This window comes from Hakea prostrata, chromosome 8 (assembly GCF_041222555.1).
Source record: "Hakea prostrata isolate BN-2017 chromosome 8, UWA_Hpros_2, whole genome shotgun sequence".
Taxonomy (NCBI): Eukaryota; Viridiplantae; Streptophyta; class Magnoliopsida; order Proteales; family Proteaceae; genus Hakea; species Hakea prostrata.
Window position 1 is genome coordinate 50,740,908 of NC_142607.1, and position 27,595 is coordinate 50,768,502.

General features: G+C 40.1%; 1 protein-coding gene across 2 annotated transcripts; it reads left to right on the plus strand.

Moving 5' to 3' along the window:
* The first annotated feature begins 3,809 nt into the window (after positions 1-3,809).
* Positions 3,810-27,520, plus strand: LOC149008462 (uncharacterized). 2 transcript variants are annotated; one of them, XM_089165609.1, is made up of 8 exons: positions 3,810-4,339; positions 13,258-13,469; positions 22,274-22,555; positions 24,655-24,777; positions 25,175-25,325; positions 25,592-25,824; positions 26,769-26,805; positions 26,900-27,520. In XM_089165609.1, exons 1-8 carry the CDS (start codon positions 3,973-3,975, stop codon positions 27,016-27,018), a joined length of 1,524 nt encoding a protein of 507 aa, XP_089021735.1. In that variant the 5' UTR covers positions 3,810-3,972; the 3' UTR covers positions 27,019-27,520. The 2 variants fall into 2 exon arrangements, with proteins under 2 accessions (XP_089021735.1, XP_089021736.1); XM_089165610.1 differs by having other exon boundaries at positions 25,604-25,824; positions 26,900-27,519.
* Positions 27,521-27,595: the final 75 nt, after the last annotated feature.

The window sequence follows — 27,595 nt, forward strand, 5'->3', positions numbered from 1 at the left end:
TGAGTCAGCATCCAATTTTGCAGTATAAGTTTTCCATATGAGCCAAAGAGCAAGTAAAATGTTTGCGATCTTTCCATTATCACCTCCAGCAGGCCAAAAAGTTATAAGTTGATTAACGATGTCAATCACCGAGCTACCTACTATCATCTATGGGCATTGTAGGTCGTTACACACTTGTATTGTGGAAGGGCAAAACAAGAAGATCTGATCCGGAGAAGTATCATGTTGTCCACAAAGCAGACACATAGTGGGACAAGGGCAGCCTCTTGCTGATAGAAGAGATGCCGTGAGGAGTTTTTATGCAAGAGTTTCCATAGAAAACGAATTACCCATGGAGGTAGAGGGATCCACCAAAGTCTTCGCCAACTAATCGAAGGGGATAGTTAAGGATTTTGATCATGTAGATTAAGATAAGCCAGCCTGTAAGCATATTTCATTGAATAGCCCCCCAACGTTGTGCAGTACCATATGATGCGATCTTCAATAGGCAGTCAAAGAAGTGGGATGGCCATAATTTTCTCCACCGTATTTTTAGGCCACCAATCGGACAGAAGATCTAAATCCCAAGTATGAGAACAAGGATTAATCAATTGAGCCACTGTAGAGGGTCCATTTATGGCAAAGGGGAAGCATCCATATAAGACGCATTATTAGGAATCCAATTAGAAGTCCAAGGATTGATTTAATTACCATTGCCAAGTTGAAAGAATATTCCCTGCTTGATGAGGTCTCTCCCCTTCAAAATAGACCGCCATCCCTAGTATTCTGTCAATTTTGGTTGAACTTCCATAAAGGTGCGATGATTGTAGCATTTATTTGGCATTAACCGACCCCATAGAGAGTTAGGAGAATGAAGTAATTCCCATGCCTTCTAAGACATAAGCGTCAGGTTGAAACTTGAAGGTTTCTAAAGCTTATACCACCTTCAGATTTAGGGTTACAAAGGGTGTGCCAATCCATCGTATGAACATGTTGCTTTTTGCCATTTGACCAATAAAATTAGAGGTGTCAATGGCTTGGGTTGGGCCGGTTTCAGGGCTGAAAAAATTTAGCCCAAACACGGCCCATTAAGAAAATAATGGTTTCAGGCCGGTGCGGCTTGGGTTCGGGCTAACTAAGGGTTTATGCTAACGGTTTAGAATTGGGTTGCTAACAGTTTAGAATTGGGTTTACTAACGGTTTGGGTTCGAGTTTACTAGCAGTATGTTTTTAGTACCTTGTTGATGTGTGGAATTTATCAAGAGCATATGAACATGTAAGAATTAAGTTATCTCCAAGTCTCTTGTGTTGGGTGTTTAAAACCAAAAACTTTATAAAAACTATAGAACTAATATACAAAAGAAAGCTGGCATCTTGATGAATTTTAGTGGGTTGTCTCTACTTATTCTTCTCCGCCTTCCTGACACTTGTAAAAATAGATCAAAATAAAATTAAAAGATTTTCAAATCATAATACACTTGTTAAATATTTACTAAGCCCATCTTCCAAATAGTGAAGGCTTTGACAGGCTTGTTGTTTGCATATTCCAAAGTAAAATAATTAAGGAAAATAAATGGATACTTGGGGGTTTTCCTGTCTTTTACATTTACATTTAATTTATCTTGTTTATTTATAAAGGGTTTAATGGGCTGGTTCGGGTTTAGGCCTGTTTCAGGCCAAACAATTCAGGCTAGCAGGCAACACACACGGGCTGGCTTGGATTAGCCCGAAGCAGTGCGGGCTGAAGTTGTTCAACCCAAACACAGACCATCAAGCTTCAGTTCGGACTATAACATGCAAGTTCGGTCCGATTTTAATGGTTCGGGTAAGGTTTTGACGCCCTTAAATAAAATGATCGCATGTGTTCCTCCAAGTCCTTCAAGGTTGCCACCGGTAGCTGGAAACAAGACATGAAATGATTAGGCAGAGCCGCAGAGCTGCTAGTGAGGATTGTATTATAATCACTTTCGCCGAATAAGACAGTAGTTTCGACTTCCATCCCTGTAATCTTCTATTAACTCTAGCTAGAACATTATCACAATGTTTTTTCTTCAATCTTCCTGAAAAGAGGGTAATACCCAGATATATATCCGCTTCAGACATTGGAGTTATATGGAAACGGGCTGAAATGTCTCGCTTCATACTGGCTGCAGTACTGGGACTATAATGAGCTTGAGTTTTAATGATGACAACATTTGGTGACAAAGAACAAATGAACCACAATGAAAAATGGAAAAATTGACAAATAATAATAAGAAATATCACTGTCTAGCGCAACACTAAGGCAAAAGACCCAATGGCCTTACACAGTCTCAAATAAAAAGAACTTACACATAGATGATAGATGTACACCAAGAAATTTTGTAAAATGGACTAGTTTTTTTTTTAATTGCTACTAGTAAAAGTGTCATGTGCAAATGCACGATGTATTCATCAATCACCATGTATTGGCCATGGAAGTTGAATGGCCTATGCATAACTGAACATGTTAACAACAACAAAGGTTGGAATGTGGAATAACTTTATAATAAAGAAACCTTCTTACCCAAAAATTATGATAGTATTAATTATAGTACTATGGTAGTATGATTAATTATTAATTATCAATAATAAATAAACCTTCTTATTCAAAAAAAAAAAAAAAAGAATGAAAGAAACATTCCATAGAACATCAAATAGGTGGTATATTTAAAGGAAAAAAAATGGCATACCAAAGGTAGATTTTTTTATTTGTTTAGAATTAAGGTTTTGCTAGGTCGATTTACACACAATTTAATTATTTTTTAAGGAATAGTTGTTATTATATAATTTAAATATAAGATAGGACTTCACTCATGACCCCAAGGGAATTCGAATTTGATTGTTGGTATTTTGCCACATAAGTAACTTGAGGTGAATTCAAATCCTTCGCTCTAGCTGTCCATACATTTATACTTTCACCCTTACAAGAGTGTGAGTCTCGCACTGCTCAACAAGTTGGACCTATTGCATGGAGTACGGCCCATGAGTACTTACAAGCCCATTCAACATGCTCTAATGTTCCCATCCTGTCTTCTCCTCTTTCTGCCTCCAGAAAGACCTTTTTACAAAGTAAATTCAGATGCCACTTTTGATCATACTACTAGAAAAGTGGGTCTGGGTTTCATCATGCGGGATTGGCAAGGCGTACCAATTTTCGCTGTATCTCAACCCGGTTCTGCATCAACAGTTTTAATGGCAGAAGCGGAGGCTTTGAGAGAGGCAGCACTTCATTCATTAGCTGAAGGTATTGACCATGTTGTCTTTGAGTCTGATTGTGAAAATTTGATTTCAATCCTACAGTAATCGAAGTTGCCGCCTACTTCAATCCACGCATTCATCGAAGACATCCGACACCTGAGTTCGGCTTTTGAAGAATGCTATTTTACTTTCGTTTCTAGGAGATTCAATCATGTATCGGATCACCTAGCAATGAGGGCCAAGTCACTTTCAGGCATGACTAGTTGGCCTTTATCCACTCCTTGGCTTCAGAATCTTTGTAACTCTGTTTCCTCGGCTTTGCCTTAATAAATTCGTCTGGTTTACCAAAAAAAAAAAAAAGTCTCGCACTGCTCGACCTAACGTAGGCAAACCTGACACAATGCGGCCCCACGCTTGTGAGGGTCGGAGCAGGTGGTGCATGGAGCAATGGATCCAAATTCAAATACTCCTCCAAAAAGGAAATGTTTGGCACAAAAAGAAAAGAAGAAAGCGTAAGGGGGATTTTATAAAAAAAAGAAAAAAAGGAAGATAAAGGGGCAAAATGGTACCTGCACACGCTCTCTTATGTTAAATTGCTAATGTTGTCTGGGCGCAGGAACCAGTTGTCTTCGATTTCTTCTAAAATTCTCATTTCCGTACTCTTTCTCTTGGTATCAACTATCAAGTTGTTTCGCCTGTCTTACCAGATCAAAAGGTTGTTCGCCTGTGACTATTCTGCATTTCTGTGTTCTGCTTTCTTCTTCTTTTACGATCATGCAACTCTCAATACTCAACCATGAGTGCTCATTCCCTTCTTCGATGCTTCCATCTTCCACTACTTACACACCCCTCCGATCATCTGCCGTGCCTTTAGTTTCAACTTTCAGAACTGGTGCACCCCTTGAACGGTTAGTTTCTTTCCCATACCCTTCATTGGATTCAACCAAGAAGAGTTCCTATAAATGGGCTGCGAAAACCTTCGTAGCTTGGTCTGGAAGAAGGATGCTTGATGGAGATTCTCCTGCAAAGGCGCTTCGCCGGATTCTGGAATCGCCTGGGGTTCACCAGGGCCCTGCATGTTTTGATGCTCTCAGTGCGAAGCTCGTGGAGAGGGCAGGATTCGAGTTCTGCTTCACCAGTGGTATGTATTTCATCAATGAATAGAAGTACTACTTCTAATTTAATTCTTTTAACACTAAAATTCCATTTTTTTCTCGTTTTTGTTTACTTTCAGCTCTTTCCGACATACCCAGAAACACCATTTATCCCTTTTATGTTTCTTGCTTTCCGTTTTCCTTTTGAATATTTATTCTTCTCAATAGTTACTTCCTAAGACTGCAAGAAGAAAATATTTCAAATGCTAAATGAAATGATTGCACACCGGCAGGTTATACGATTCTTCCTGGACGAAAGGAGTCTTAACTAAGTGAGGGAACATTGTGTCGTTACATGCTTGATTTTCCAGTCTAATAGTGCATTAGTTCTATGTTTCCAAGCTTCATGTATTGGTGGAGAAGAGACTTGAATTAAGAAGGGATTTCTTGTGGAAGGGAATGCATGAAAGAAATTAGTTCTTGTTGCATGGAAAGATGTGCAGTGCAGAAGGATGGGGGTGAAAGCTCTGAGATAGTGTGGATTAAGCTTAATGGGAAAACGGATCTGAATGCCTGGAGAGTTAACTGACAGTTTGTGGTATAGAAACAAAATGTAGTCAAGGGGGTGGCTCTGGTTTAATGTTAATTGCAGTTGTGTTGCTTTTATGAATAGACATCTGATTTCCTGTTGGTTGGCACAATTATCTCACAAAATCAGTATTGCTGTGGGCTGCATAGATAGAGCATGGTTTTAGAATGACAACTAATGAGGTGATTTTTCTTTCAAAGAAGGGTTTCCAAAGCGTTTTATGGAAAATCTTACTGCAAGTGGGCCAAAGTTATTGGCTTTATTGTGCTGCATGTGAAAGAGCCACCACCATCAATAGCTTGATAATGCATCCAAAATGTATGGTCCAACTACAAGGCTGAACTTGGGAACTCTCCCTCATCCTGTTCTACCTTAGCCTCTTCTTCCAGTGGATTCTCTGCTGCAGCTCAGTCTACTCTACTTCCGTAACCGCTTTAGGGACTCTGTACAGACCTTTTCTGGATTTAACTAAGAAATGTAATTTGAATGATTTTATTGTGTTGATTGCACTCTGGGCAAGAAAACATGGTGCACTTATCATACTTCTGACAATAGAAGTTTTATCGCATTTGGTATTATTCATTATGGTATGTAGGGCCCTGCTTGGTGTTTCTACATCTGGGTTTTGACGGCTTTTCACTTTTGTTTGTTGTTTTAATCGCACTACTTCAAGTTGTTTGAGATGGCTCAAACCCAGTTTTGTACTTGCATAAAAATTATGCAACTTGATATTAGGATGGAGTAAAAAGTTGGTGATCTTGACTGTTGCCTTAGTGGTCACGGGACCATCCATCAAACTAACTGTGTTGACACTATTGAGTGTAGGAATAGCCAAGTCTTGGAATTTGCTTGCTCCCTGATGTTTATTTTGCATATTCCATCTTGATAATGGGGTGATGCTTACCCCCTTGTTTGCTATTTCATCAACCAGATGCCTTATCATATGTTGAACCAATATTACCCTCTTGATCTTCTTTTGGGATCTGCTGCCTGTATTGTTTCTCCTTAGGTTTTTTTTTTTTTGGGGGGGGGGGGTGTTGCCTTCTTCTTAAATCATCAAGTCTGTGGCAAGCTTGATCCCAAAGAGCTTTGTTTATATTTCTTTTGTTATTTTGCTATACCTAAAAAGGATACAAATACTATCATTTTGCTTCCCGCAAGTTCTTTTTTAGGGATGAACAAATGAATTCATTAATAAAGGAAAGAGGAGGGAGGGGGAGAATACAATACGATCAAAGGGCCAAAGCCCAACCAAAGTAAAGAAGCAAATAGGGCCAACAAGTGGCACGAAGCCTAGTAGCAAACAGCTGGAGCAAAAAGACCTAGGTAGACAAGGCAAGGGGGGCCAAAGCTGGAAGACCTAGCTAGATTGAGCTGACCCTATTTTTTCTGTCTACCCTTCTTTTTCTCAAGGGGATTTGAAATCCATGATGAAGTCGCTGTCCTCTTGGTAGCCACCCTTGGAGATATGGTTGCTTCTCCTACAACCATTGTGATCACCATCACGGCTAAGAGTAGACAAAGGGAAGATTTGGGGCACAGGAGTATCCTCGCAAACGTCCTTCTCACATAATGAAGGGTCCAAAATAATAGGGTTAGGTTGCCTGCTATTGTAGGGGGTCGGGGAACAAAACGTGGGGAAGGGGCATGGTAATCTTCTTAGGTAACTGGAAATCCCAAGCTTTAGGACGGGCTTGAGTTCCCGGGGGGGGGGGGAGGAACAAGAGGAAGAGGTAAAGGGGGGGGAGGGGGAGAAGGTGGTCTTGGGAGGAGGCTTGGAGGTGCTTGAGAATGGGAGGGGAGAGGGGGGAGACGAGTAAGGGTTGGGTCAAGAGTGAGGGAAGGGAGGATTGGGCTAGGGAAAAATTGGTGGGTTGGGGAGGGAGAGGATGGGTTAGGCTAGAAGGGTTTTGGGCTGCAAGGGGGTGACACACTATGGTGGGAAGAAGAAAGGGGATTGGGGCTAGAGAAAGATGGGCCATTTGGGGGTGAGGGGGAAGGGAAATGGGCCTAAGGTTTGAGGGGTCGGCCAAGCGAAATGGGAGTTAGAGAGAGGGATTGGGTCAAGGGCCAGGGGGAAGAGAGGAAGGAGAAGGGGGAAGGGGGTGGGGTAGGCAAGAATGGGAAGGAAGGGTGAGGAGGCTGGAGAAGTCTGGGTGGGAAGAGAAGGGGAAAAGAGGGGGAGGGAATGCGAAGAGTCCATAGGAGACTAAAGGGCGAAGCATTGATCCAGTGAGGGTTTCAAAGAAGGGAGGAATTCTACAACAAGGTCGACAAACGGTGCTTCCAAACTAGTGAAGGAATCAAGGGCAGGGTCAGTGTGCCAAGACCAATTTCCAAATAGTTAAAAGACGCTAGAGTCGTAGAATCTGCAAGAGAGGGCAAAAACGGGTTGGAGCTTACAATATTGAAAGGTGGGACATCAACAACGCCAGTAGGTGCTCAGGGACACAGTGGTTATAGTAGGGATTCCCTTGTAGGTCAGAATTGAGAGTCAATCCTGGCTACTGAGCGAATTTGGCAACTGAGAAGGAGGATTCCGCCGTGGATGTTTAGGTTTCCAGGATATTGTTGCAATGTTCTCCCTTGTTCGACCCTCTAGCAATGTTTAGGGTGTGCGAGCCATCCAATGGAATGACGGCTAAGTGAAGATTATGACCGCTAGGGGCTTGTGGCTGGGTGTTCACACAACAATGGTGCCCAAAGGTTTTATAGGAAAGAATTGAGGGGGCTTCTAGTCAAACCTTACATCTCATTTGAAGCAATGCCTATTTTCCTCCTTGATGAAGATTGAAGAAGGAAATGGAGTCCCAACTGTGACTTCAATACATAAGAGGGCAAAGGAGAGCCCTTCTTTCATCTTGTTTCTGGCATCAGAGAAAATTGGGTTTCCCATAGTGGAGCTGACTAGACTCAACCCCTCAACGCACCAGTAGTGGAGAAGTAAGCTCGAGAAATAAATGTAGAGAGGAAGGGCAAAGTGGTTCTCTTGGGTGAGCTGAAGCTTCGGTGCCATTTCCTGAGGAACAATGGTCTCTTCCTGACCATCCTTGGCCCTCCTTCAACGGTTTTGCGCAAGTCTTCACATCATCTAAAAATTTAAAAAGAAAGAACCCTTGATCGAGCAAAAGAGTTTCCATAGTTCCAAAGGGATTCCATTGCTTGCCCAAGGAGGATTAGATCATTGAATGATGTGGAAGGAAGGATGAGATTCTACGAAGTGTCCCCCAACGTGCCTATTCTAGTTGGAGGGTTCGACAGAAAGTGGTGATCTAGCTGTCAACAATAGTTGGGGGGGGGGATTAGTTGAAGTGAGAATCCAGTTTTATGGGATTGGGCGAATGAGAGAAAAGGGAGGACTAGAAGGTGGGGGGAGATAGGGAGATGGGGAGGGCAGGGAGGAGGAGACAAGAGGGGGATCTCTGGAGGAAGAGGAAAGGGGGAGGGAGTGGGTCAGTTATGGGTTCTCAAAGAACCAATCAGCTATAATTCTTCACGTAAGGTTGTTTGTTATGATGTATGTGGTTTTTCAAGATCAAGTGCCATTCTGCTCGTCCAATCCACCTTTTCAGGGGTCTATTGATTCCCTTCAAGAGGTTCCTTTGTTAATTACTCCAATGGGAGTTGCTTTGGATATTCCTCTGCAGGTTGCTATGCTTGAAAGCAGTTTAACTAGGTAGGATCAATAGCTGCTGCTTTAGGGGGAGTAGGAGTCAGTAATTCAAGGGGAGCAATATCAAATACCACTATAGAGGCTCCTCCCAAGTTATTTTACTTGCAATCAGAAGAATGGAAAGGAGAAAGTTTGTAGCCCACCATTGTCTCTGTTGACCCATTGGAATAACCGGTTCTGAGCCCAACAGTTGCTCTATTGCCTGGTGAATCTTCTCCTAACATCGGTCCTTCCTTGAATTTACCAGATGCAATTTGAAAGTCTCATAAGTCATAAGACATGTACTCAACATCCTATCTTGTTCCTTATCCCTTGCTTTCTAATCCTTTGTGTCACATCCACCCAGTTGGTATCCATTCACCCGAATTCCTGGAGGAGTGATCCACAATCCCATAAGATCAGGTCTCAGACAATCACCAACCATTCCAAACAAGAGTCCAATCATGAGCAAAAATAAATCAATGTCATAAACTTAATGAAGAAATATATCAAGTAACAAGGATCTCAAAACCGAATCATAGTGCGGAAGTGATGACAAAACTAAAGTAATCAACTAGAAATGAAAAGTATAACCAAAACTCCTAAGTCTTCTAATGTTTCGCCTTCTTCTCCAATCGTTTGTACACCTGCAACTTAGGATCAATATCTAACTCGTAGTCCCATTGGCAAATGAGGGTCTCCTATCATTGTTGATCGGAGCCATGACATCGCTCCATACTAGTACTGGGATCGTACCACGAGCTACTGTCAGTTCCCATTGCTTCTTTAGCTGTATAATAAACGGGAAATATCTCCAAACTGGAGCTCGAGATCTCTTCTTCACTTGCATAGTCATCTAAAACAACATGTTCCCCGAAGGGTGAGCTCAAAAGAACTCAGCGAGTAATCCACAAACAAATAGCCAATATCACAGTCTAAATCAATACATCACATAGTGCAACATGACATGAGGTGGAATGCAACAATGCTATTATACTAAGTGATGCTAGTCTCTATATGGCAGACATGCATTAAGATAGGACACCAGCCTCCTCTGGGTAGGTCTCGTTACTCTGATCTCTTATGGGTTAGTTACCGGTCTTGAAATCCCGGGTAAGGAGTTAAGGATCCTTCTCGAATTATCACTATGGCTGCGGTTTAGGTCACCACTCTCTCACCACACCATTGGCATGAGTACTGGCGCGTGTCAAGGATGTACTTAGCCCAATGCAAGTCATCTACTTAGTCCCATCATTCTAGGTCTAGGTACCTCCCCGTATGCTTCTTGCCTTCTTGATTTAGTATCCTTTCATATCCACATTCAACATTTCCTTCTTGGACTACGCCTTCCCTTAATCCTATTGGTCATCCACATATAATGGGTGGGAAGCTCTCGTGTCCCCTCATGCTTCTCGCCTTCTTGGGCACCCACAAGCCTAAGCCTATTATATGCAACCTTACCAATGAATGACTCCCCACTGCAATGTTGTGTCCCCTCATGCTTCTCGTAACCTTGGGCGTCCACCAACCAAATAGCATTGCCACGGGTCACTCGGCGTCAATATCCTGTCGATAGGGTGATGATATGATAAGGTACCTAACCATAGTCTTCTAGACTTGCTAGTCATGGCATCCAATAATCGTGAAAAGTGCCGAGGGCACCAGAGGATAGCGTCTTATACCACCTCCGCTAATGTCCTAAATAGGAACACCCAAAAAGGTATTCACAATCACAATACACATTCACTTTCCACAAGTAGCAAGAAGGTTCAATCACATTCCCAATTCGTAAATCAATCTAAGTCCATAAAATCACATGTTGATCTATATATCAATAGCATCATTAATCACTTATATTTTTTAATTTCAGAGTTATAAACATCATTCCTAAACCTTAAAAAAGCAGCATGTGAAATTATAAGCAAATTTCATAATAACCAAGAAATAACAATGGTTATGTGCAAGTGAATGTCCTCACCTTGCTATTGATTTACAAACTTTGTAAGTTAAGTCAAAGAGTAAGTTCACGCTTCCCAAAAAGTCTTATTAATATGTTGGTTCAAAGTTAGAAATAACCTTAGAGGTCCTATATCAAAACGAGAAACAAAAGACCAACATTGCAGAGGGTGATTGGGCGACCAAGCCAATTAACCACCCTACGAGTACGGACAAAATTGACTCGGATCAACAGAAGGCTTCCAGATTGGGTTCTAAACTACTCCGAAATTACCTAGAAATCCTGAAATAATACTAGAACATGATCTATCATAGTTTAGATATCAAACAAAACTAAAAGAATGAAAACCTAACGAATCCTATATTAGGTCTTCTCCAAAATCGATCCGAAAGATTCATTGATGAGCCAGAGTGAATGGGGATTCACTCTAGAGTAAAGAGGGTAGAAGAAGTAGGTTGATACAGTTACTAGAAGCTTTCAACTAGGTCTTGACAGTAGGAGGAATAAATCATAGATGAGAACTAGAGCAAAGAAGGTGAATACTAACCTTTAAGAAAGTAAATCGTTATTTGGAACCTGTTTCGGATGACTTCCACACTGTCCTTCACCTTCACGAAGAGTTCTTTGACAAGCTCTGATGTTCTCTAATGACTTTGGATCATAATGACACGTTTTAGAATGAGAACACATTAATAGGGCTTCAAAAATCAAATTTCCAAAATTGCCCTTTTTTCGCAGAACCAGGCTGGTCTCCCGATGTGGTTGCTCGGGGCAACCAGAGCAATCAACCAGCCCCTGGAACTTCTGTTCCGGGAGCAAAACCAAGGCCCTAAAAGCCCAAGCTCTTCCCCTAGTTCCTATTCTATACTATAGAAGGGTCCTACCTGATTTTTGGGACCTTCTACATGTGTCATCTCAGTATACTTGATCCATCTACCATGTCCTTTAGTGTCTGAGTTAGATATCCTTTCAAACTCTGATAGAACTCCCAACTTGCATCATCTCCATCTATTTCCATTGGTTCGGAATCCAACCCAATGGTTTCTACCTGAATGGCCCACAGTTGCCATCTTTCCGCATTCCGGGTTTTTAGACCTACAATAAGGATTTCCAAGTTGGGATCTTAGGAGATTTCACACTTTGTCTTTTTATGGGTTCTGTTCCATCTCTAACATACAGGAGGCTCTATCTCACTTTTATTGGAGAGAGACAATGAATGAAGAAATGAGAGCTTTTGGGAAGGAGAAAAAGTGGGGGGAGGACTTGTTCATCTACCTGCAGGAAAGAGGGCCAGAGGTCATAATCTTTGTTTGAGAGCTGTCGTGTACTTCCTGAAAAATAACTGGTCTGGATCCGTTCTTCCTGTTGAGCTTGGGAAAATCAACCTTGATTCATAATCCCTGTTTGAGAATTGTCATGTGACATACTGAATAAATAACTGGTTGGTGTTGGTCTTGGAGGTGCATTTGAGTCCATGAAGTACTGGAGTTTTGCTTCATCTGAGTTTAAGGTTCTCTTTATAATAGCAAGAATCTCAGCAAGAGTGCTCTGAGTTTCTTCCATAAACTTGTTTTATTGTTTCAACTTTTCTGCTGGTTCTATTTAATTTCTTATACATGTGGTAGATCTCAGGGTTGGTGATGTGAGAGGGTCGTTCATGCTTAGGAACTGCCAAAAACTTGGCTCTGGTTCTATTTAATTTCTTATACATGTGGTAGATCTCAGGATTGGTGATGTGAGAGGGTCGTTCATGCTTAGGAACTGCCAAAAACTCGGCTCTGATATTGACTGAAGCAGCCTGTCTTCTATACTCCTTAAATTGGGTTCTATGAGCCCATCCACATGATAAATACTAAAATTTTGTAATTAACAGACAATATCAAGCCCTTAGAAGTAAGACAACAAATTATGGGACCAGACAGGATTGGTCTAAAAAGGTAAGGATGGTTCTCGAAATTAACATATAAGGGATAAGATGGAAAGTGGAAACAATTCACAAGAGAGGTATTTTAAGTAATACAAAATTGGGTCAGAATAAACCCTCAAAGGAGGTTGTCTTCAATTTAGTTTCAAAACCCATACTAGGTTGAACAGAAACTAATAAGAATGAAGGGAAAATAGCAAAGAAACCCAGGACAGAGAAGATGTTTAGCATGTAGGATTATAAGATAAGTAGAGGACTGGTTTGACCAGATTGAATTATGGTCAGTTTCCTGAGATCAGAAACAGAGGAATGAACTGAAGTTTAGAGAGCCAAAATTTGACCTAAAACTGTTTTTAAACTGAAGAGTAAAAATGGTATTTTCAGAAAGAAATAAGTATAATCGATATAGATAGGGAATCCTTCCTAAAAATCACCGCGGGGGATACACACTTGGAAAAAGAAATCTGAATTCTGTTGCATCTGTAACATATGCCTCAGCACTTCAGCAGTGTGTATGCCCCTCCAGGGTTTAAACTTTAAAAGCTTCAACTCACTTGTATATTTCAGGAAAATAGAAACTAACTAAATGCCAATGCTAGCACCTATGCAGAGACTTCTCAGGAACTATCTGCCAACAAAGAGTTATATACTAGGTTGTGGCTAAAGCTATACTCCCAGAGGTCTTGATTTTCTCTTACTACCCAAATTACATGCCAACATGTTTGTAGCCTGTGCCAACACTTATTATCACTTTAAAAATAATTTCTGTTATTCCCATATCATTCCTTCTGTACACATTTTCAACAGTGAAGGTTATTCTGATGGTAATTCTTGTTTCCTCAGGTTTCTCAATTTCAGCTGCTAGGTTGGCATTACCGGATGCAGGTTTAATTTCCTATGGAGAAATGATAGATCAAGGGTATCAGATCACTCAAGCTGTGTCTATCCCTGTCATAGGAGATGGGGATAATGGATATGGGAATGCAATGAATGTTAAGAGAACTGTGAAAGGATTCATAAGTGCTGGTTTTGCTGGGATAATTCTTGAGGATCAGGTTCATGTTCTGCTATTCTTTTTTTATTAGAAAACAATCACTAGTCTGTGTGCATTCACACTTGGGAACAATTTTCAACAAGTTTATGGTATCTATCTAGTTCTGCCAGAGTCCCTTTAATGCAAATGTCTTTGAATCACATGGAATTCTCTGTAGTTTATCCGTTAACATTATGGAGAATTTCTTTTATGTGGTGCATTGTAGGACATGTGGGAGCTATTCCTGCTAGCCCTAGTGATGTAGACAAGTTCTTTGCCGAGCATTATGGTAGTTGTAGACATCATCAAGGGGCTGGTTATCTTCATATATTAGTTTTTCAACCAATAGGCTATAGGACCAATTACCTGGCTAGGCTAAACTAGCATCATAAGCCCAAGAATTATTTGTCTAACTGGGTTGGCCTACATCCAAGACTAACGACTAGTCAACGTGCTGAAAATTGATGCAAGACTGGCTTTGTTCAATCTTTGTTATTACAATATAAGTATGTATTATGTGTAGGTGAGGGGCGGGGAAGTGATTTTTTGTTTTGTCAGTAAAAGAGGCTACATTGTCAAGGAGAGGGTCCCTAGTTAATGTCAAGGAAGGCTTGGGGCATCTTAGTCCATGTTAGGTGGGAGTTCAGTAAAAAAATTGTTGATTGTTAGTTGTGTGTCTTGAATCTTGATGGGCTAGCCTACAAATAAGTTTTACTTTTGTCATAAAGATATCCAAGAACAAGATGGTAATTTGCTTTGTGCAATGTTATTATCCTAGCGAGAGGCAAAACCCCTATCCCCATATCTATCTTCATATTCTCTCTCTCTCTCTCTCTCTCTCTCTCTCTCTCTCTCTCTCTCTCTCTCTTTTAGATATTTACTCTTTTGTATATGTTGCAGAAACAGCTGAGGAAAAAGAGTTCCAGTCTTCTAATTTTTTTTCGTTATTGTATTGTTCAACCAAACCCCTTTTTTTTTTTCATGGTGTCAAATTTGATTCTACATTACCTAGCCAAGGCCCATTTAGATACTGCAAGAGATACCATCTCATGCTAGGTGTGAACCCTTACACGTGCTGCATTTAGTTTGTATTTTCACTTATTGGTGGTGTCGGATCATTTGAATGTTATCAAATTCTTCAACTAGGAGCTGTTTCAGTTCTTCTGGGGGTGATTCCTAGTTTGGAAGATAATATTCATACGTCTTCCTCTGTTGTTTCACATAATTTCTCTAATGCTCCAATGGAGCAAAATAGCTTTGCTGACTTCTTGGCTGGGAAGGCTATTGAGAAACACGATATTGGTAGAATGGCTCAAATTGTGAATTGTGATTGTGATCAGTGTGATCTCAAGCCTTCTCTTTATAATAAAGTGGAAATAACACTATTACATAAATACCCTTACTTGGGTAAATAGAAATTTACATGAATACAAACTCTAATTAAACTCCTAGTAGAATCCAACACTCCCCCTCAAGTTGATGCATAGATATTAGTCATGCCTAACTTGTTTGTAATTGGAAGGAAATCTCTTTATTTCAATCCCTTAGTGATAACATCTGCCGCTTGGTCTCCAGACCTCACAAAAGGCATGCAGATAAGCCCTTGTTCTAGCTTTCCTTTGACAAAAAACCTGTCAATTTCAATGTGCTTAGTTCGATCATGCTGCACCGGATTATTAGCAATACTAATAGCAGCCTTGTTATCACAATATAACATCATAGGGTTTGGAACTTGGACTCCAATATATTGCAACAAGCCTTTCAACCATAGTAGCTCATAAACTCCACGAACCATAGCTCTATATTCAGCTTCGGTACTGGATAAAGCTATCACATTCTGTTTCTTACTTCTCCAAGTAACTAGATTACCTCCAACAAAGGTACAATAACCTGAAATTGACTTCCTGTCTGGAGATCCAACCCAATCTGCATTAGTGTATGCTTTTACTCTTAAATTATTGGTGGGTGACAAAAGTATTCGTTTTCTAGGAGTTCCCTTCAAATACTGTAGTATTATGGTAACAACCTTCATATGAGCTAAATATGGATCATGCATGAATTGACTCACTATCCCCACGGGATAAGCGATGTTTGGCATGGTGTGGGACAAGTAAATAAGCTTCCCTACCAGCCTTTGGTATCTTCCTTTGTCCACTGGTTCTCCCTCTTTTTCTTTAAGTTTAGCTCCAGCTTCACTAGGGGTATCAACTGCTTTATACCCCAACATTCCCACTTCTGATAATAAATCTAGGACATACTTTCTTTGGGATAGGAATATACCCTTCTTTGATCGAGCCACCTCAATCCCTAAAAAATATAATAACTTCCCTAAATCTTTAATCTCAAATTCTCTGCCAAGAAAATCCATCAACTTTTAAATTTCTTTACCATCATTCCCTATGATGACAATATCGTCTATATAAACAATAAGAAGTGTGATGTTAGTACATGACTTCTTGACAAATAGTGTATGATAAGCATTGTTTTGCTTGTACCCAATAGAATTCATTGCCTTCAGGAGGCGTCCAAACCAACATCTAGGAGACTGTTTTAACCCATAAATTGACCTCTTCAACTGATAAACTTTCCCTGCAGTATTGTCATTGGAGAAACCATGTGGAATTTCCATATAGATTTCTTTCACTAACTCCCTATGTAAGAAGACATTCTTTACGTCTAGTTGGTGCAAGTTCCAGTCTTTGTTCACAGCTACAGACAACAAAATTCTGACAATGTTTAGTTTCGTGGCAGGGGCAAAAGTCTCATGATAATCAATCCCATAGGTTTGGGTAAACCCTTTTGCAACTAGTCTAGCCTTCAACTTGTTGACTGATCCATCCATATTTTGTTTAACCACAAACACCCATTTGCAGCCCACTGGTTTTTTTCTTGGAGGAAGTGTAACTAGCTCCCAAATATCATTTTTCTTCATTGCCTGCATTTCCTCTACTATAGTTGCCTTCCATCTCTTATCAGCATAAGCTTCCTACCAACTTTTAGGAACATATACAAATGACAGAGAGGATATAAAAGCACGGTAGGAGTTGGACAAAGAGTTATAAGAAACATATTTAGCTATGGGATGTTGAGTACAAGATCTGACTCCTTTTCTAACGGCAATAGGAAGATCAGAAGAAGATACCTCAAGGGGAACAATAGAATCTGATTCTGGAGCAGGAGACTGAAGTAGTAACATGTCACCTTTCTCCACCTGCTTTGGCCGATTGTAATTCTTCCTCTGATAAGTCTGCACCTCCTTATCTTGGTCAATCTTGTTTTGAAAGATCTCAATAGTGTGCCTCACAGAAGTGGTCTCCCCCTAATTAGGTTCTTCACATGGTTAAAAAACGGAGGGGGAGAATTGGAGTCCTCAGGTATACTGGCCAAAGTCTCCCGTTGGTCAGAAAACACTTCTTCAACTACTAAGTTGTGTTGTGGTGGTGTGATAGAAAGGTCTAGAGTTGGAAAAAACACCTCTCCTCTAGGACGCTCCCCCTGGAGAGGTGTATAGTAAGGGTAAGGGCAAGACTCATTAAAAATTACATCTACGGAGATAATGGTTTTCCTAGAAGGAGGATGATAACATTTGTACCCTTTCTGAGTAGCAAGATACCCCAGAAATATGCAATGTAGGCCACGGGGAGCCAACTTACTCTGGAGGGCTGTGATTCTGGTATAACACACACATCCAAAAATTTTTGGGTGAATAACAAAAGAGGAGACTCCCTGGAGAATCTTATTAGGACATTTAAAAGCAAGTATCCTATTGGGCCTCCTGTTCATAAGGTAAGAAGCAGTGAGTATAGCATCACTCCAGTATTGGTCAGGGACATTCATAGCAATTATAATTGAACGGGTTATCTCTAAAAGATGCTGATTCTTCCTTTCTGCAACCCCATTTTGGGCAGCTGTATCAACACAATTGGTCTGGTATATTATGCCAGAGTCAGAGAGATATTTCTGAAATTCACCATCAATGTACTCTGTGCCATTGTCACTGCGAAGGATCTTCACAGTGGCATTTAGCTAAGTTTGAGTCATATTAAGAAAATCACAAAAAACTCGAAAAACCTCATTTTTTGTTTTAAAAAATAAATCCATGTAGAACGAGAGTGACAATCAATAAAAGTAACAAAGTACCTATGACCAGTAGTAGACACTCGTTGGCAGGGGCCCCACACATCAATATGAATTAGCACAAAAGGAATAGATTCTCTATTATGAAGAGACGGTAAATAAGTAGAATGAGTCTGCTTTGCAAAAATGCAGGCTTCACAAAAAAAATCATCCGTTTTACAAGAAGAAACTAAGTCAGGAAATACTTTCTTAAGAGTTCCTAGAGGGGGGGTGACCTAGTCTAAGGTGTCACTGATGAAGGTTTGATAGGATCGAATGGACCTGATTAGGAGATGCAGTGAGAGCAAAAGTAGATCCTCCAATTGGCTCCAACAGATAAAGTCCATTGTCTAGTTTACCATGTCCAATCTCCTTCCTCGTGACCAGATCCTAGAAGACATAGTAAGATGGGAAAAAAATCACTTTACAATTCAAGGCATGTGTAAGACTATTGATAGAGAGCAAGTTAGTAGAGAAAGAGGAAACGTGTAAAACTTTAGACAAAGAAAGTGATGGAGAATGCTGAATGGTGCCTTTTCCAGCAATGAAAGAATAGGAGCCATCAGCAATTCGAACTTTATCTTTTCCAGAAGTTGGGGCATAATGTGAGAAAAAAGATGATGACCCTGTCATATGATCTGTGGCTCCTGTATCAATGATCCAGGGAGTAGAAACTGAAGAAACATGGAAGCCTATAAAAGTGTTACTTGAAGTAGCAAGGTAGGAATTGGAGGAAGTAGTAGTAGAGGCTATACTGGCAGTAGGAGACTGCAAAATACGTCGCAGAGTAGCTAATTCGTCTTGTGAAAAACCAATGTCTGTAGAGGTTGTTGTGGAGACCGTCTCAGAAAAATTAGCCTTCGGTTTTCTCTTTCTTTATGCTCTTTTTTCCCTCAAAATCAGCAGGTTTCCAATGGAGCTTCCAATAATTGGCCTTGGTATGATATGGTTTGTGACAGTGTTCACATGTTATAATCTCCTTAGCATAATCAAGTTTAGTGCTAATAGACTATAAGGCTGATTTCTCCACAATAGGAGCATGAAGCATGGCTAAACGACGGCTTTCCTCACACTGAACAAGGGCATAAGATTGTTCAAGTGTAGGAAAGGGAGAACGACTTAATACTTGCACTTTGATTTGATCGCACTCCACATTCAAACCTGCCAAGAAGTCATATACTCGAATCTTATCAATGTGCTTCTTATAAGTAGCCACATTATCTGGATTAGTGGGGTGATAATCCCCATAATGATCCAACTCTTGCCAAAGAGATCGCAACTCAGCATAATAGTGGGCCACAGTTAGTTCCTTTTGGGTAGTCTCATGAAGCTTTTTGCGGAGCTCATAAATCTATGCATCATTCCCCAATTGTCCATATGTTTCAGTAGTAGCATTCCGATTTTGGGCTGCAGTATCAAGTAATAGATATCCACGGGCAATATTTGGAATCATGGAATTCAAAAGAAATGACATAATAAGAGAGTCATTCGAGATCCATTTATCCTGTAAAACACCTATGGTAGTAGGTTTGATAGCGGCGCCAGTAATGTGTCCAACAAGTCCTCTTCCGGAAATAGTCTAGTAAGCAGATTGAGACCATATCAAATAATTTGTTCCATCAAATCTCACCTAAAGAGGAGGAAGAGTGGCGTAATGTTCGGAGCCAGTAGGAGCAGGAGTACCATCAATAATTGTCATGTTGACAAAATTATCTGCAGTTCTTTAGTCTTCACCCTTTTGAAGTAACATAAACGTCGCAGAATGCAATAGCCGAACAACTCAAACAATTCTAAGGAATGAAATGATCCAAAAAATACATATAAGGAACAACTCCTTTTTTTTTTTGTGGCTAAAACTATGAAAAAATTACAAATAAACCTTGAAAAGTATGAACCCCTGAAACATCATTAATATTATATATATATATATATATATATATATATATATATATATATATATATATATATAGGATTTCAAACTGTAGATTTGGAGAACAAAATATGGTTCGGCCAAAAGATGGATGGTCTGGTCTGGGCTTAATAGGATTTCGAAGCATCGTCCTTGGCTTAATAGAGTTAGAAGGTTGTACCTGGGGGTTTAGGGACGATGTCGATGGTGATGGCGATGGTTTGATGGTGAAAGAGAGAAGGTGCTGGAAGCAGAGTCGATGGCAGAAGACGATGGTTGATGGTGGAAGTTGTAGGTTGAGGCGTGATGGCGGAAGTTGCATGTTTTGGGGTTGAAGAAGAAGATGGAAAAGTTGCAGGTTTTGGAGTTGAAGAAGAAGATGGAATCTGGAAAAGCTTAGTACGTACGTGTCTCTCAAATCACCGAAAGCTATGCTCTCTTTCACCGCTTCTCGGTGATGAAATAGAATACAGGGTACAGTAGAGCACGTACAACCCTAATCGGAAGCAGAGGCAATGGCTTCTGGAGAGACGTCTCGGCAATGGAGGTAGGTCCATGGAAAAATATATTGGCAAATTTCGCCGAAATTTTGGCAAAATTCGCCCATTTCGCCAGTGGGTGAAATAAAAAAGTCACTGAAACGGACATTTCAAAATTTCTTTTTACTACGATTTTTTGGCGAAATTTCAAAACCTTTTTTTCTTCTTTTTCTTCCTACTGCTCTGTTCTCTGAGAGTCTGAGGTGGGTAGCAGCTGTTGCTATTTTCGCCGGAAAGGAGAAGAAGAAGAAGAAGAAGAAAGAGAGAAAGAGAAAGAGAAAGAGAAAGAGAAAAAAACAGAAGACGTAGCAGCCGCTGCTATTTTCAAATCGGAGGGCGAGAAGAAGATTGCCCTGTTCCGTCAGATCTTCTGCTCCCTTGCAACGACGACTCCTCAGATCTTTTGCTACTTTGCAACGACGACTTGAGGCTAAAGGGTCTGGGAGGAAGAGGTGGAGCAGCAGCAGAAGCAGCGGTCACCGACGAAGAATCACCGTCGACGGTTGTTGTCTTCTGCAAACAAACTGAAGAAGCTCTCATGAGAACGGCGGAGTCATCAAGAAAACCCATCCTTCTGCTTTCTCCCCCAATTCCAGCCTCTGAAACCTCGTTCTCTCCCACTTCCTTCGCCGGACATTCGGTAACCTCTTCTCGCCAAGATAACAGCGATATTTCGTCATTTCGTCCAGTTCGTTGCCTAGCGAACCGGGCGAAACGAACGAATTTTCGTTCTATGGGTAGGTCTTCCTCAGCGAGATTTTTTTTCTTCTCTTCCCTTCCCTAGTCAAACTTAGGCTCTAATGCCATGTTGAGAAATACGATATTGGTAGAATGGCTCAAATTGTGATTAGTGTGATCTCAAGCCCTCTATTTATAATAAAGTGGAAAGAACACTATTACATAAATACCCTTACTTGGGTAAATAGAAATTTACATGAATACAAACTCTAATTAAACTCCTAGTAGAATCCAACAAAGGCACTATCAGTAGCATACAAAACATTTTGACCAATTCCATTCAATAGATTGTGGAGTATTCTCCACCCTTGTGTTCTACTGTTGAGTTAATAATACTCTCTTTACTACTTGAAAACGTATGGCCTTAAACAAAGCCCCGATTGGAAGGCAATAATCTATGTAGCCAATCCCATTTAGTTGGGATAAAGCTTGTTGTTGTTGTTTACTACCTGAAAAAATGAAGTTCTATTCAGTTTATTTTAAAGGAGCAGGGTTTTTTTTTGTGTGTGTGTGTGTGTGTGTGTGTGTGTGTGAATATGTATTCTAGTTTTCACTTTTAGCGGTCATGTTATTACTGGCCACCACATGACAGGTATGCCTGTATTTGCTTTCTCTAAAATGGTTACTGCAGCCTCTTTGAGGAGATGAATAATGGAAACAGAGGTTCTGAATCTTATTTTCATCCCCCCCCCCCCCCCACCCCACCCTTTTTCCTGCCATTGGGTTTCCTCTCTTTAATTATTTCCCTTCTTTAAATCTCAAGTTCTGCTACCATGTTTCCTGTTTCTGTTCTTCTTCCTATTCTTGTAATCCACCCTAAATTTTGGGTGTCCCTCCTACTTCTTTTATTAGGCTTCATTCCAGTTTAGTTCTTTTTTCTGCTTTCTTTATTCTTTTTTTTTTTTTTTGGGGGGGGGTGTGGATGGTGATAGCCAAGAGTTTTGAGCTCGAGGTTTGGTTTTGAGCATGGCCTTAGCACATCACACTGCACTAGGCAGCAGTTTTTAAGTACATAATTGGGATTGAAACCGACGGAAACTCTTATCTTTTATTCTTTACCCAAAATTCTGTTATTACATGTCCTGCCTTTGTTTCTTCCTGTCCATTCAATCCACCTCATCATTCAGCTAAAGAAGTCTGATCCAGAATTCTTGAAGTTTAAACCTATCAAATCTGTAATGTCGTAAGATATTCAACTGCTAATGGTTGTCCGCACATATATTGAAAAAAGAAAAGAAAATATAAGTGCAACTGCAAGAGACAGAGTCAACATGATAACTTGTATCTCATTCTTGACTTTTTGGTAAGTTACTTTTCTTGGTACTTGAAGAATTGGTGTTTGGTTGTGATTGTTGAAATACTTCCCTGGATGAGGTCCTGTTTTACAGACAAATTGCCTTCTTCATTTTCTCAAACATTATTATGGACCTTGATTTTTGATGTTTGAATGAGAAATTTTCTGATGGTTCTATGTTCTTCCTTGTTAAAAATTATCACTGAAATTCCTTATCTTGTTGCCTTCAGGTATCTCCAAAAGCTTGTGGCCACACTCGTGGAAGGAAAGTGGTATCTAGAGAGGAAGCATTGATGCGGATAAGAGCAGCCGTTGATGCTCGGAAAGAGAGCGGTTCTGACATCGTTATTGTAGCACGAACTGATTCTCGCCAAGCTATCTCCCTCGAAGAATCACTTTGGAGATCACGTGCTTTTTCTGAGGCTGGAGCAGATGTTCTATTCATTGATGCACTTGCTTCAAGGGAAGAGATGAGGTCTTTCTGTGAGATTTCTCCCTTAGTCCCAAAGATGGTACAATTTTTCTAAAGTTTTTCCCATTTCCCAAACTGGTAATTAATGAGTTTCATACTAGTTAACGAGTTAAAAAATGAGAACTTTAATGGCAAAAGGAAATGTCACTAGATGATATTGCCAATAGAAAAAGCAAGGCAATTCTGGTGTAGGCACAGATTCCCTTTCCTGAAAAACAGTCATTGTCAAAAAAACGCCATCAGTCAAAGGCTTTCTTTTTTGCGGACCTGTGAAAATAAATCTCTTCTAGTAAGTTGCTGGTCAGCCTCAATTAGGATTTAGATGGATTAGGTATCTCACAAAATCTAATATCATGCTCTTAAGCAATTGTTATTCATCATTGTTGGATCATTTGGACACTGCAGTAAGTATAACCTCTGGATTCTCTTAAGAGTATTTCTTTTTTGAGGGATGAATTAATATTCATCTTGCTTTGTAAAATTTGTGTTGCTTACTGATGTTTATATTTTCTGCAATTTATAAAATTACATGAAAAACAATTTATTGAAGGCTTTCACTTTTTCTTTGTTCTCTTGGAACTGCAATTGACTTATCGTTAGTCCGACTTAGAGGGGATGTACTTGTTATTTACCCTTTCCTGATTATCTAATTACTTCTTCTCTCAATGGGATCTCACTTGTATGGAGATTACTGAAGCTACTGCAACTACTGAGAGAAGCCACTGAAGACTGCTGTGACTTCCTCTTTCATCAATCTGTTGCTTCTACTTCTGTTCCATATGAATCGTTTTGGAGCTACTCAGAGGATTGATTGCTTGCTAAAACATTAGATCTCAAGCGTGGCTGGGTTTTGAAACACATCATTCTACTGTGCACTCCCTCCATTTGATCCTCCCTGCATTCTCAAGCGTGGCTGGGTTTTGAAACACATCATTCTACTGTGCACTCCCTCCATTTGATCCTCCCTTCCACCCATATCATTTTCTTTCCATAAACTTCACCTCTACTTATCAGAGCCTCATCAAAATTTGCATAAGACCTGGATCACTACAAAAACACCACTTGATTTAAATCTGGCAACTCCACTGGTTTGTTTGCCTGTATCACCATAACTACTAAATACTAATTGGGAGTTGCTGCCACATCTTTTGATTGAACCATCCAAAGTTGATGAAACTTTCAGCACATTTTATCCATCCTACAAGCTACATTTGATCAGAACTTGGAGACATTCTACAGGCTGGTTTGGTTTGCATTCTCTACGTTGGGGATTTTGGTGCTATTTGATGTTCTTCTGTACCTAATTGATCCTATTTTTGAGTGGTTTTTAGCTGCACCTCTTCTACAATAGGTGCCTAGGAGGCAACAAATCTCTTCTTCCATCTGCCTTGCTATTACTAATATGAGGAAAACTATTACTAGTCTAAATACAACCCCCCCCCCCAAAAAAAAAAAAAAAAAAAAAAAAAAAAAGAAATTAGAACCTACATTGACGTTTGACCTACTAACCATTGCTTGGAGAGGACAATAGCTAGAATAGTCTATTAAAACGTAAATATTGGATATCCTTCACTACCAAAGATTTATAGTTGTGTGAGTTACAGGAATACAGGTAAACGTAGTAATGTCAAAAGCCGATAACCAGATAAAGAGAGTCTAGTTTCGACATCGACTACGTTAACTCTTACACTTTCTTCCATTTTAATTTTAATTCATAGCCACAAAAGTGAGCTTCTACATCATCAGCATCTTGTGGAAGATGTGATGCTGCTGCAGCACTTGGCCCGAATTCCCATTAAGTTCCTGTAATGCTGGGTAGGGTGAAATCTAAACCTTCTCATCAATGAGCTTTATAAGCCCATTCTGATCAGATGTGAGACAAATTTAGTTACACTACCAGAATCTTGTAAATCATCTGGAACAATAGTGGCAGGCTAGCTGTTGTCCTAGCCAGAAGCAACTCTGTCTGGGTATAAATTTGTTGGTCTTACTTTTAAGATGAAATACAATATATAAGTTAAGCTCCTTTCTTTTGCTTTCTGTGTGTGTTGGGGATGGGGTTGGAAATGGGGGTGATGGATTGCTATTGTTGGATAGAGGATATGGTTCAATTATTAAAGCTTCTGTTCTAATTTGCAGGCTAACATGCTTGAAGGAGGGGGTAAAACTCCGATACTAAATCCTATTGAATTAGAGGAGATTGGGTTTAAGATAGTAGCGTATCCACTGTCCTTGATTGGTGTCTCTATTCAGGCGATGCAGGTCCAAAATCACTCATTCTCTCTCTCTCTCTTTCTCTCTATGTCCCCCCCCCCCAGGTGTTGACATGGCAGAAACGTGCTGCTTTTGTGAGAGGGGCCCTCCACCCATTTTCATGATTAAATCATAACCTCATATTAGTGTGGTGAGCATGTCATGTAGCTCAGTAGCATGTCGAAAGTTGCAGAAACCTCGAATTAGTTCCACCATCCTCATGGACAGAGCATGGCAATGTAACATCTTGTAATTTTGGCCAACCTTTAGCCCACCAGATGGGCTGAAACATTACCACTAAGATGGGTGTCTCCTTTATCAGAGTACATTTAAACAGAACAAATGATGATTTTCACGGATTACTTTCTGGAACTTATGACAAATTGACTTTTTTCTATCTTTACAGGATGCACTTAGGGCCATTAAAAGTGGTCGAATTCCTCCTCCTGGAAACTTGCCATCTTTTGAGGAAATCAAGGAAACTTTAGGGTTTAATTCTTATTATGAAGAAGAGAAGCAGTATGCTACAAGCATTGATCGGCTGTCTTTGCCGAGAGGTGGGTATACCAATTATTTTTTATCTGTTACCTAATAAGTCAATAATGGAAGACTTGCTGACCAGATGAGAATTGAGCTGGGAGGATTTAAACTAGGTGTGGTTTAAGGTGTTTTTTCCAATCTCTAATGGTTTTGGATGTTGTATATCTTGGTGGTTGTTTTAGTTAAGTTTGAGTTGATAAGAGTGTTATCAAGTTTCACATCCTTGACCTGGAGTGATATTTCGCATTTCGGCCCATGTATTTTCTAATTCTTCAAACTGTAGCTTATGCTCCAGGAACCAGCAGTAGGTACAATATGCAACAGAGGACTCAGGATGACTCTGAGCAAAGTGGTCAAAGTCTGCAAGATCCTGTTGTGGAAGTGATAACACCTGATGTGTACAGTCCCTATGGTGCAGATGGTTCGAGGGGACCTTTTTCTGGGATCTGGTCCCGCACATTGAGAATCAAAATTATTGGAAGAGACGGATTCGAGAAGCTTGATGTCAGGATTCCTGTAAGTTATTCTAAACTGCAGTTTCACATGCAGTTTTGTTTAGCATGCACAAATGTTTGAAAGCTTTAGGACATTGCCAAGATTTTGTTATTTGAACCAAATCAACCTCTTTGAGGTTATTCAGATCATCCAACAGTGGGCCTCCCCATCCAGCCTGCTGCTATTTTGTTACTGCCCTGAATAATGCAATTGATCAGATTGTTTTAACTTTTGACTGTTGATGATTAATTTTGCCGGATCATCTCCTGATTGGATGCAAGTCCGTACCATTTAATTGAAAAAATTGGTTGTTCTCCATGGCTTCAGTTTCTGAGCTGTTGTTTTCTAATTCTCCTAATTGCATATCCATGTTTTAATGGCAGTCATTTGATGCTATGCTGCACAAGATTCATTTCGTCATGAATATGTAATGCATTCTGTAAAGGGCCAATTGCATAGCCATGTCATGTGCAGCTGCTACCTATAGTTCCATGATCAAGTTCTTATCATCATGCATACTTGGCTGCACATCTCAATGTGGTTGCCTGTTTAGACTTTAGACATAACACTGTTGCTAGCTTTTGTACCTTCTCGATACCATGCATCTGCGATTCTTGATTTGACATGTTGCCTTTAGTGTTGTGCTTTCATATTTCTCATTCCTGTCCTAGGGTCCTAGGCTTTTTATGCCTGAGTGTCTATGCCCCACAACACTCACCCATAAAGAATAAGGGTGTAATTCTATTTTTACATGGGTATTTATGCATCTATATGCTTAAATGTGCTAATGTTATACGTAATCTCAAAAAGCGTGCAGTAGCCTGGTGCTTGTAGGTGGGCATAGAGAAAATACAGAAATTCCAATATTTATCTAGCAGTGATCCATTCTAGTTGCATTTATATCTCCGAGAGAGGCTCATTTTTTGGTTAGCTCCTCTTACATGTAATAATTCTGCAATCTACAGGCTGGATTCTTGGAAGGAATCACGAACATAGTTCCAGGTACTCTTTAGCTATATTATAAATGTATGTGGAAGAATCTTACCTATTAGATCCTGTTGGTAACCAGAAATAACTCCCTTTTTATTCCTTACAGCTTTAGGTGGGGTAAACATAAAAGCATTGTTGGATGATGCTGCTGAGGAAACAGGCGGTAAGATATTGTTGGATTTTAATGACACCATGGGTGACAGAATTCAAGTATTTTTGGAGTGAACCTACTACAATCATCTGCTTTGAACTATTGTAGTCCAAGAAACAGGTTTGCTCCATTCTTCAACTTGACATGTAAAAGCTGCAACTGTTCTTGCCAATTACAACTCAAATTGGATGTATAAGGAACTGATCTTTGTCCTGCTGCTAAAGTTATAGATCATATACTTGTATTTTCCATGTGGAACTCTGCTGCTGAAGTTATAGATCATATACGTGTATTTTCCATGTGGAACTTTATTCTAGTTGTACGGTTAATATGATTGTTTTCTTTTCAATGAAGTAATTTACTTTTGGGAGTGCTGGCAATAACTGATACACAAGACATGTTTGTCAGAGGACCTCCACCTTCTCCTGCTCTGTTGTTCAAACAACAACTAATGGTTTCGTTGCATAGAAGTGTGGGGTACTGGCCGATCTTTCGAAAAAATTCCATCATTGTAAAAAAAATGCTGTAGACACCATGCCTAACCAACATTAGTCTTGATTTGTATGGCAGTCACTTAGTTTGCCAATGTGAGTTTGAAAATGCGATGAAATCGATATTTTAGCAGGAATAGTGTTCCATCTGAGTCTTGGT

Bases quoted from the DNA above. Each gene is read 5' to 3' on its own strand.
- LOC149008462 (XM_089165609.1), top strand. From the start codon at position 3,973: ATGCAACTCTCAATACTCAACCATGAGTGCTCATTCCCTTCTTCGATG. The intron at 25,326-25,591 runs GTGGGTATACCA...TTCAAACTGTAG, and splicing joins TCGGCTGTCTTTGCCGAGAG to CTTATGCTCCAGGAACCAGC. The intron at 26,806-26,899 runs GTACTCTTTAGC...TATTCCTTACAG, and splicing joins AATCACGAACATAGTTCCAG to CTTTAGGTGGGGTAAACATA.